Source organism: Pleurodeles waltl, chromosome 1_1 (assembly GCF_031143425.1).
Source record: "Pleurodeles waltl isolate 20211129_DDA chromosome 1_1, aPleWal1.hap1.20221129, whole genome shotgun sequence".
NCBI classification, from domain to species: Eukaryota; Metazoa; Chordata; class Amphibia; order Caudata; family Salamandridae; genus Pleurodeles; species Pleurodeles waltl.
In genome coordinates, this window is record NC_090436.1 from 953397408 (window position 1) to 953408561 (window position 11154).

At 44.8% G+C, this 11154-nt stretch overlaps 1 protein-coding gene across 1 annotated transcript in view; it reads left to right on the forward strand.

The window, feature by feature from the left end:
• MANBA (mannosidase beta) overlaps positions 1-10634 on the forward strand; it is a 313152-nt gene extending 302518 nt beyond the window's left edge. The window contains exon 17 of the mRNA XM_069230206.1: positions 8382-10634. Within this exon, the coding sequence (XP_069086307.1) occupies positions 8382-8606 (225 nt within the window). The 3' untranslated portion in view covers positions 8607-10634. The remainder of the gene's footprint in view (positions 1-8381) is intronic.
• The last annotated feature ends 520 nt before the right edge of the window (positions 10635-11154 follow it).

Consider the following 11154-nt stretch of genomic DNA (forward strand, 5'->3'; position numbering starts at 1 on the left):
ATCAATGGGCCGCCCGCTGGTGCACCTTTGGGTCCTGGGGGTTAGGGAACACCACTTGGGCCCTTGGATCCACAGATGGGTCCGGAACGGCCCCTGTCATACCAACTCGACCCTCCCCCCAGTGCAGGTCCTGATGCCAGCACTCCAGATGCCACTAGCGCCCTTTGGCTGCACCATGCCCGTTCTCATCTTCAGCTCTGACACAGTGTTGGAGGTGTGTCGACTGACACCGACTCCGGCGCCGCCTGTAGCCATACTTTCCAGATTGAAGCCTGTGTCCTATTCATCTGGGCTAGGACTTGAGAAGGATTGTGAGGGATTGCTGGGCCCTGAAGAATACCAGCCGCTAGATCCAAATGCGGACTGGTGTGAGGACTTGGCGCAGGCCAGTGGGTGGGACACCTCCCCAGATAGTGTCATGCTTTCTTCCCCTACCAGGAGGGCTATGGAGCATCATTTGCTATGGTTGAGGGAAGGGCGGCTGAGGTCCTGAACTTTCAGTTCCCCTCTGTGGCAGTCAAGACCAACGTCTTGACAGAGGTGCTTCAGCCAGGAGTGATCCCCTCTGAACTGCTTCTTCCTTTTAATGAATCCCTTACAGAAATCTTGCTTGGGACCTGGTCCAAGCCCAGCACAGGGGCTCATGGACCAGGACAATTGCCCTCTGCTATCACCCCGCTCCATGGGATCCTCAGTTCCTCACACAACACCCTATCTCAGAAAGCTTGGTCATCCAAGCTCTACTTCTCGTATTACTCCTGCTGCGTTCCCTCCCTCTCCACCTGATAGGTAATCCAAGAGGCTCGACACCCTAGGGAAGAAAATGTTTTCTTCCAACAGCATGGCACTGCGGTCCGTGAACACTGCGTGCCTTGTGAGCATTACTGTTGTGGGTTCTCCTTAGTTCCTGATTTGGATATCTGTATTTTAGCATTAAGCCAGTAACCTGTGCCTTTTACTCGTAAACATGTTTCACATTTTTTTTTTTTTTTAGCACAGCCAGCATTTCGCTTGTTTTCAAATTCTAATCAGCAGCTTTATTCTGAGAAGACGTTGTTTGCGCTGTACATTCTATCAGCTCTTTGTGCACATTTCACTTTGTGCCCTGTCCAGGCTGTCATGTTCAGTATATGATATCCTCACTTGTATTGCCACTCCAGGAGCTCAGTAGTCAGTCCCCAATTCCTAGCATTATCACGCCAGGCCTTTTCTTAGAACACTACAGGATGTATTATATAAACATCACAAAGGCCTAAGAGGAGCAGAGGACATGGCTGTCCTTCAACGTACACCATTCCATTGACAGCTTTGCTGATCCTGGCCAGGGCTCTTCAACCACCCTAGAGGATTAACAGGTAGACCCTTGCCAAACCTTTTCAGGTATGAGGTTGGGTCCTTTCCTTGGACCGGGACAGGCAGAAAGGTTACCACTGCAATGATTTTAGACATAGAGTGTATGTAGGAATCTTTAGGCTTTTAGGATCATACAAAGATGGTGGGGCTGTTTGTCTCCTTCATACTGATTGTAATTATGATCATTGTTTTATGTTTCATCTGCCTAATTATCCTAGCTCATGCTTTTTTATAATAGAGTGCAATTGCTTCAATAAATGCATTGAAATCCATTTTCCATCTCTTGTTCTACCTTGACATGTGTGACTATGAATAACTGAGAGAAAAGGGTATGATTTGTTTACCACGATTTCCCTTATGAGTCAGAGCATCATATTTAGGTTGACACAAATCACCTTTCCTTTCTAAGGTTGGGTGAGGCAGTGCGTGCTAGCACGGATTCAGGCCGACAGCTTCCAGGTGATGTGGAATTGACTCAGTAACCCACACTTGGTCGTGCGGCCACCCTAAAACACACAGTGTTAACACCATAATAGGAATTGCATGACATTACTCCTGTACTCTATGGAATTTGGTTGCGCAGGTGCTGCCCCTGGTCCCGAAGGAGGCACATGTCATACTTTCCCATGCTGTTGCTGATGGGAGAGAGGCAGCTAAGTTCACAACCAGATGTGGACTTGATACCATTGACTCGCTGGGCAGAGCAGTTTCATCAGTGGTGGCCTTACAGCACCACTCCTGGCTGACAACAACTGTTTTTTAAGGGGATCGCCAGGCCTCTCTTATGGTCATGCCCTTTGATAGCTCGCATCTCTTCGAAGACAAGGCAGAATCAGTACTGGAGCACTTCTGAGACAGCAGGTTCACGGCCAGGTCTTTGTGCTTTTTTATGGCACCTCGCCAACCTAAGTCTGCCTTTCGCTCCTTTCAAGTAAGTAGCTTCTAGCTATGTCTTTACCCACCCAACCACAAAAGTACACAAGCTTCCCAGGCTCTGCGTGGACAAGGACGCAGTACCCGCAGACACCCTGGTTAAGGCAGTCAGAGGTCAGACCAGTCTGCCACCTGCCCCTAGTACTGCAGCCTGCTAACCCCTTTACCATGATAGCCACCCGGTGGGAGGCAGGATATGCTATCACCTGTCCCACTGGAGGTCAGTTACATCAGACTCATGGATTCTTCAGATTATCCAAAGGGGCTGCCACCTCCCTTTTGTGACTACCCCTCTTCCCATACCCCCACATGTGAAAGGCTGATGGAGGACCATCTCATTTTCCTCAGACAGGAGGTGATGGCTCTTTTGGCCAAGGGAGCCATAGAGAGGGTGCAGATGCCAGAAGTAGTTTGTGGTTGCTATTCCCTCTGCTTTCTGGGGCCTGAGAAGGACAGAGGCCTTCATCCTATCCTAGACCTCCACCCTCTCAATTTCTTCCTCAAGACGAAGTTCAAAATGCTCACACTCATTCAACCCCTGTCTGCCCTGGACCTGGGAGTCTGGATAGTGGTGTTGGACTTGCAGAATGCATACTTGTACATCCCCTTCTGGCCTGCCCACAAACATTAACTGCGGTTCATGGTAGGCCATGAACACTTTCAGTTCTCTGTACTAACCTTTGGCCTTACCAGCACCCCTCGGGTGTTCACCAAGGTGAGGACAGTGGTTGCAGCTCATCTGCGGGGACCAGTCTCGAAGGCTGGCTCTTGAAGGCAGGCTTGCCCCTGGCAGTCGTCTCCCACCTCCAGACTACGGCGGACTTACTGTACTTGCTGGTGTTCACAATCAACATGCCATAGCCCACTCGACTCCCTCTCAGATGCTCCCTTGCATCTGAGCTGTTCTGCACATGGTGCAGTTTCAAGCGTATCCTCCCGAACGGCGAGTCCAGGATATTCAGGCTGATACCAATGTTTCAGCCTCTATCCTTAATTTTGGTGAGACTGACTCTGAGGCAGATGTAACTCATGGCCTCCTTCAGTCTGCTTAGAACACATGCCCGCTGGCATATGTGGACTCTGCAGTAGGACCTGAAGTTCCAGTTGACGCAGCATCAGGGTAATCTCTCAGACATTGTCCAGATCTCGGAGGGAACTGTAAAAGATCTGCAATGGTGGTTAACAAGCCACGATGGGTCGGCAGCAGACCCCGCTCCCTTACCTACCAGTTCTGACAGCAGTGACAGATGTGTCACTCTTGTGATGGGGTCGCCATGGGAGACTCCACATTAATGTCCTTGAGCTCCGGGAGAAAGAAAGTCTTTCTACCCTCCATCAAGGGAAGGCTAGTGCAGGTGTTCATGGACAACACCACTGCCATGTAGTATTGCAACAAACTGGACATCTGCCAGGCAGCAGCTTGGGACTTGCTGCACACATTTACAAAGTACTACTGCTTGGACAGTCATGTTAGTCGGAAGGGGCACTTTGCTTGTGTGGTCTTGCAGGACTTTTTAGTGTGAAATGGTTTTGCACACCCACCTCCGGAGAGGTATTGATTAAGTATCTATTCTAAGGTAAGGAATTTATGGCTAGAATTCTCTGTCAGATGAACATGTTACATACCTTATCTGGTAGAGACTTGTTCAAGCTTCAGATTCCTTACTGACCCACCCATCCTCCCTGCTCTATGAACTGATTTCTAGGTACAGGGCTGTTCCTCTTTCAGGGCCCTAGTTTTCTACACCAGTGGCCAGTATTCTCCGTGGCTCCACGCTCCTGACGTGGAAAGTTGCAAAAAGAATCTGATGTCAGTGCGCTGCAGTGATGTCTATACAGGCACCGCACATGTTACTTCCAGTGCGGACGACGGTACACAGAGCTGAACAACACCACCTACCAGCGTGCAGGTATACTACTCATGAACAAAAATTCTGGATCAAGCGTGACACCTGAAGATAACTTTAAGGTAAGCAATCTTTGGCTAAATAGAGTCTGTACCAGATAAGGCATTACCGAAGGTAAGTAACTTGTTCTTTATCATCTTTACCTGGCTGTAATTTGGCTTTATAGTATATTTTTGTCTTCCTTCCATAGCATCTTCTACATTTCCCCTCCAACCTTTTGCAGTACTGCTTCAACTCCTTCATTTCATGATCAAACCAGAGCTGTTGAGGCCCCTTTATTTCATGCACTAGCTTCTAACGGGGTGAGAGAATCAATAGATTTAGGAATCCACTTGTTGATACTGCGTGTGTTCTCAGGTTGGGATTTCCCAAATTGCAACCATGAGTTTACCAACATGGCTGCTCAATGCGGGTCATTTATTTTATTCAACAATCTACTCGGGTCATGGTGTTTTTGGGACTGCACTAACTGTCCTGTCTCCCTCACCTCAAAGGGTATGAGTTAATTATCCATCCAAGGCAAGGGAAAAACCTGTTCCAAGGCTGTGTATGATGGAAGGCTAAGAATCATGTCTAAGGTGTGCCCCAATGAGTGGTTGGAGCTGGTCTTCAACACCTCTAAATTAAGAGCTTCCCTGAATTGCCTAAGGAGGACAGCATCCTAAATCGCCTCCTCGCCCTCGTGAATTTTAAAATCGCCCAAACACTGTGATCTTGTGGGAGTCAGACATACACACAAAGTGCCTCAAACCAGGGATACATTCTGCAGCAAGCCCGATCTATACACCAGATTACACTTCAGCAGTTTCTTGGGAGAGGACCTGATGCTCAGCGATAGAGATTTAGCCCTATAGATGCAACCCACATTGAGTTCAGACACCCTAAAATTGGTCCTACTAATGCAAGCTCCCCTTTCTCCTCTTTTGCCCACTCTATCTTTGTGTATTATGTGGTAGCTGTCAGGTACCCCCTGATCAATATTGGACGCTGAGCCTTCTCTGAGCCAGGTTTCAGTAACAAATACACAATCCAGCTCTCTTTCAACAATCAAATCATAGATTTCCTGGTAGAGTTTGTTAAGGAGGTGAGCATTATGTAAGGTGCATCCAATATCCTGCAGTTGTTTGCCCAGATTACTCATTTTAATTATAAAGCTCTTATTCCTTCAGGATGATTCTTTTAATAACATGGTAGAAGAGACATTGCTTAATTTGAGCCAGTGGTTGCCGGTTAGGCCCATTGGCACTCATTTGTTTGGACGGGCACTTATTTTTCCCCATCAGATATTGACTGAGAGCAGAAGAGGGGAAAAACACACAAACAGGAAAGGAGGAAAAGAAGACATGCAAATCCTCACAAAGGGAGAAAGCAGGGACCAGCAAAAGTGAGATGGAGGGAAAGGGAGTACCTAGCATTGGATTAAAAAGGTATTTGATGAATTCAAGACTATGCAATCTTCGTATTCAGTGTGTCGACATTTAATTGCACCAGTCATGGGCTTCTGAGCAGATCTTCAGGCACCGGCACTCATTCTTTTACAAATTATGCACTGAGAAGAGGACATGGACCTTTCTCCCTAATGCCAATCTAACTGTAAACCAGATCAAGCCCTACAGACTATATACTTCAGCCAAAAAGAAAGTCGACATTTGTTCTTGGATTATCATCTGAATTATAATACCTTAGTTGAGCACAACCAATTAAATCTCGTTCCAGCGTAGGCAGTGCTTCCTGGCCATATATGCCGGGTTGAGTTAAACCACAGTTTTCCTCGTTCAGCCTGCACTTGTGCACACACATGTGATCACGCGTTCATGCACACCTGTGCAGTGCATAGCACAGGGGCGGCTGCTTCCAGGAAGGGCTGGTGGGGCAGCACACGAAGCGAGGGGAGAGGGGCAATAATTTTTTTTTTTAAATGCACTTAACTGACCTCTCACCTCTGCCGATTCCGCCGCAGCCTCTGTGCTTGCCTTGCTCCCCTCCCAGTCCAGACGCTTCTATCATGGGGGCGAAACCACCTAAAAAATGAAAGGCCAGTTTCTATTTGAGACAGTTACTTACGCTCATGTACCAGGAAGGTGGTCCCGAATTTCCTTTATGCATGTGAGGTTTAACAGTTAGAAATGGGACTGAAATTCGATTATTTGGAGGAAGCTTGTTTTTAAAGTATTAAATTCGCAGTCGAGCTCAGTAGTCCTGGAGGTTCGTTTTGAGATGAACCTATGCCCTCAGCTAAAACTCAAACTCCCTCGGTTTTGTTTCTTTTATAAATGGCAATCTTCTGCCGCACCTCTCGCATTAACTACAAGCAAGTGCAGTTGGGTTCAATTGTGAGCTAAAAAACCGTTAACATGCTCAAAATATAATAGCTTTGAGCTATGAATGTCCACTGATGTTTCAATGTATGCGTGAAGACTGAACGCAGGAAGGCAGGAGCAGTGGCGTATGAAGAGCCCCCCGTAGAATGTCCTGAGGGGCCCCTAGGTCTCGAATATCTCACTGATATACATTGACATTGAAATGAATGGTGGCCCCATGAAAGGTTGTGGGCCCCAAAGCACTGCCGGGGATTGCATTATACCTCAAGGCAGGAGCAGTGGCTTACATCCTTTCCATTAGGGGAGGGACATCTTGGTTTCCAGTGCTGGCTTTAGCGCTGGTGACGTCCAGTGCAGCAATGGGTGGTGCCTCCCACCCCATGACCACCTCCTCGGATTCCCTCACTACCACACGGCAAAAGTGCCTCTCATCTCTCCATAGCCCATTCTCGCATGCATTTCTTTTGTTTTAAAGTGCCGGTAAAGGCTGGCTTTACTAATCCACTTAGATTTTCACATAAACTATAGTTCTGTTCTTTGCATCAGGCATATTAACCCTCTGTGCTACTTTATGGAAAGTCAAAACTGCCACTAGACAAAACATTGATCTCTTTCTCCAGCAAGAACATTAAGCGCAAGATTTATCTTGACATTGTAATTGCTTCCTGAAGGCTGGACACACAATGAACTTTACAGCAGGTGCTTTTAAATTGCATGTGTTGTAAGTTATTGCTAAACACAGCACCCCCCTAAGGCCCCCCCGTTTTTTTTCAGGTCAGCACCCGGTGCGGCCACACCAGTCGCACCACCCTAAAGCTGGCCCTGTTGGTTTCTTCTCAGACTCCCGAATGTCTTATGATTTACTCAGATTTAGGACATTATTACAAGTTTGCCCTATTTCAGATGGGGCTGTTAACTGGTTAATGACTCCAGTAGAACTACATGGTTTACAGATTTGCTGCAGACCGGTTTTTTTCCTGAAGAATTAACCTGCATACATGGAATTACCGGTACTACGGGGGTGGGTAACTCCAGAGGACTAGGTAACTGGATGATTTTCGAGGCATCTGTAAAGACTGTTAGCTTGAGTATGATCCAATTAGGAGCTAAGGATTGCTGTGATTGTCGAATGTCTGTTAGAAGTTAAGTGTAATCTGTAGGAAAATCTTGCAGTCATGTCCTTTGTTCCTTAAAGCAAGAAATAGCCAGAACTAGCACAGCTGAATTTTTGGTGAGGCAGAACAATGTGAATATATGCTTTTCTCTTGCTCCTTCTAACATGAAAAACGAAGGAAATAAAATATTGTGCATTTAAACATTGTGATCCTTCCAGGAATCTAATTTTAATGAAATCTCTGCTGAGGTAATGTTATTTTAAAATGTAACTTGTGCTTGTGTAAAAGAATATATATTTTTTATATATGTGTAACTATTTAAATGGGGTAAATAAACTGTAATTCTAAACACGTTTCTAAACAATTCATTCTCTACAATGATTGTACATGTGAGAAGAAAGTATTGACCACTAATAAGTGTTTTCTTGCAAATTCATGAACATATTTTCGTTGCTGTTTTTTGCCCGATTCCCTTCTTTCAGTTGTCTCAAGTCTTCTGATGGTGACTGAGTAACTGTGACCCCAAACTTTTTGGTTCGTTTTGATAATTGTCTGGTGTCAGGTGGCGCCCTATAAATAATGAACTTGCAAGGATTATTAGATGCCTTCCCAGAAGCAACAATACTTTATTTACTGATATGATCCTGTAACAATTGTTATCCTGGTGTGGCTTCCAAAGTGATGGAAGCAGTGGCCGGTACAACCAGTTTCTTTCAGTACTCACTGTTTTCCTTTCCACTGTTTCTTTTTAGGCCTCCATTGAACCAAACAGAGAAACATATGATGTTAAACTGAAGACCAGTGCTGTTGCCCCATATGTCTGGTTGGATGTAGGCGACATACCAGGAAGATTCAGTGACAATGGTTTCCTAATGACTGAAACGGAGCGTGTGGTTGTCTTCTATCCCTGGGAACGCACCAGCGCCTCTCAGCTAAACCATTCTCTGAGCATCACAACCCTCATGGACATATACTGATAGAACCGGACATTCTGTGTGTAAACATAAGAAAATAAGGATTAAAAAGGCCCTCTTGAAAGTGCACACATTGCGCTTTCAGATGCCTCTTTACATGGCTTGTTTTCATGCAACCAGGGCTCACCTTTATCAGATAACATGGTACTGTTGAAAACAATGTTGGGATATTGTGTACACATCCCCAAAAAACTTTAGGTGATACCAGTTACTTTTGATTACGTCACGTTCTGTTGCTGATGACATTAGTTTGCCATACAGCTCATCGGGGTTGGTGAATAGAGGAAGTTGTAGGCCATGCTCCAATGAACATTCTTTATTAATTTTGTGTCATACCTTATTATTTGTAAAACATGCCAGATTAAGAGCACTGCATCTAAAATTGTTTGCCCATTGAACAAGTATGTCATGCAGAAACTGTATTCTTCCTAGACGCCTGTCTGCCAATGATCTGAAAATTCTCTTCTTGCGTGACTTTGGAGAGTTCGAGATGTATTTTGTTTTATTATGTGCTTAATTTGAGCCAGTGTTTTCTGGTGCTTGGCAGCGGCACTCAGTTGCTCACACCGGCAGTTGACAGCTGCCACATAGTGGCCCTGTTTTTTTTAATTTAAAGATGAGCAAAAAAAAAAAACTTTTTTACTAATCCAGTACATTGTAAACAACTAATGCCTATCACCCAAGCCATTCTTATAGGTTTGGGGGCCTCGAACAGTATGAATGGTCACACTTGTAGCAGTGTGATGGTTAAGAGCTGTGTAGGTACTGTCATTTGCAGCACTGACAGTGACAATGGGTGGTGCCAACTGCGGTGGCCTCCTGATGAGCGCTCTGGAACTTTTTATTTAGTATTTTTTTTTTACAAATTAAGCACTTTTTTTTATTCTGCCAGTGCCCACATTGTCATTAAATGTGCCTATTATGTGTGTGGTTTGATGCACTGCATTTATATGTTCCTGACTAAACTAGATCTTGCTGCTTAACTATGATTCTGCAACGTGGAAGCTTGATTCATTTTGGTAAGCACCAAAATGAAATCATGATTAATGGTCATGAGCACCAAAATATCCTGTGTCCAGAATCTTCGAACTCTTTAGGTGTCTGGTATACCTTGTGTCATTAATTATTCAAAAAAGTACAATGAGAAGAAGTAAAGATAGACATCAGTATCAGGTCAGCACTCTCATCTGCCATTGACTTTAATACGTTTTTCATGGTTTGCTATTATATGGATGGAATGTCCCTAAAGGCCCATTACATAGCATGTTGTGAGTAATTACATTGTTCTATTTGAGTTCCTGTCCGATTTTGCTAACGGGGCAGCAAGTAGCCCATTATTTGTAACCGAGAGCCAGTGTGGATATGTACCAACATATAATGTCCTAAATATTGTCTGATAAAAATATTGTGTCCTACACACTATATCAAAAATATCACCAAATTGGAGATAACCCCTTAAGTGTTGAGGCTCAGCCCCGACTAACCCCCAAATGCTGAACTCTTTTGATCTTTGGCACAGTTTGCACTTGAGTATTTCTACGTTTTTCCCACAAATGGTATCCAGGCCAAATGTACACCCCTTTTTCCCCATGCTGGGGATTGTAAAGGTATCTAGGTTTTGTAGATTCTTGTGGAAGGAACTGAGAAAATAGCCAAAATATAACAAAAGGTGGATTTGTATTAGTGAAATGTGCTGCACAGGAAAGTATCTGGGCTTTTCTTTAGAATGGAATCAACAAAAGGTGTTAAGTTCACCATCTTCTCATTTCCCAGGACCACACTTTTTGCATTTTTCCAAGTGGTAGTCCATATTCCTATTTATGTGGTTTTTACGATACTTGCAGTTTGTAGTGGAAATAGGTGTGAAACCCTACGAGTGAACCAGAAAAACTATGCATTCCTGAAAAGTATACAAATTCTACATTTAGTGAGGGGTCCTTTGTGTAGCTCACTTATGGTTTTCCCAGAGAAACAAATTGTTAAAATCATAACCAATGAAAGTAAATAGGAAAAAACAGAAATTTGTGACAATGTCTTCAGCTGTAATTTTTTGCCCTATGGTAGATGTACGAATGTAAAATACTGTTATGTCCATTAGAGTCTCCTGATCGCAGGTGTATACTACCAACCCAGTTTGCGTTGCGTTTGCACCTCACAATATGGAGCACGTGTTATGCAAACCATAGGTGAGATTTATGAAACTACGCTAGGCTACCTTGCGTGGCTCTGAGTGGCTTCATAAAAGCTTGAGTTCTGCAACGCAGTGTGAATCGCTGCGTTGCATTACCTGCGCCATGGAGGCATTTCCATGGATTTTGACTATTCCCAGTTTTACTAGAAATGGTAGACATGGGAATGAGCCAAAACAGTAGGCTTCCCCAGTGAGGCTCATAGGGGAGAAATACCTTTATTTCTCCTTTCTCTGTGTGTGCTGCATTCCGCACCACACATAGAAAAGGGAAAATGTCTCAGGGGATTGTTTTTGTGCAGCAAAGTACCCCTTCCTACCCAAGAACAACCCTCCTTAAAGTAGGGGCACCCTTGGAGCATG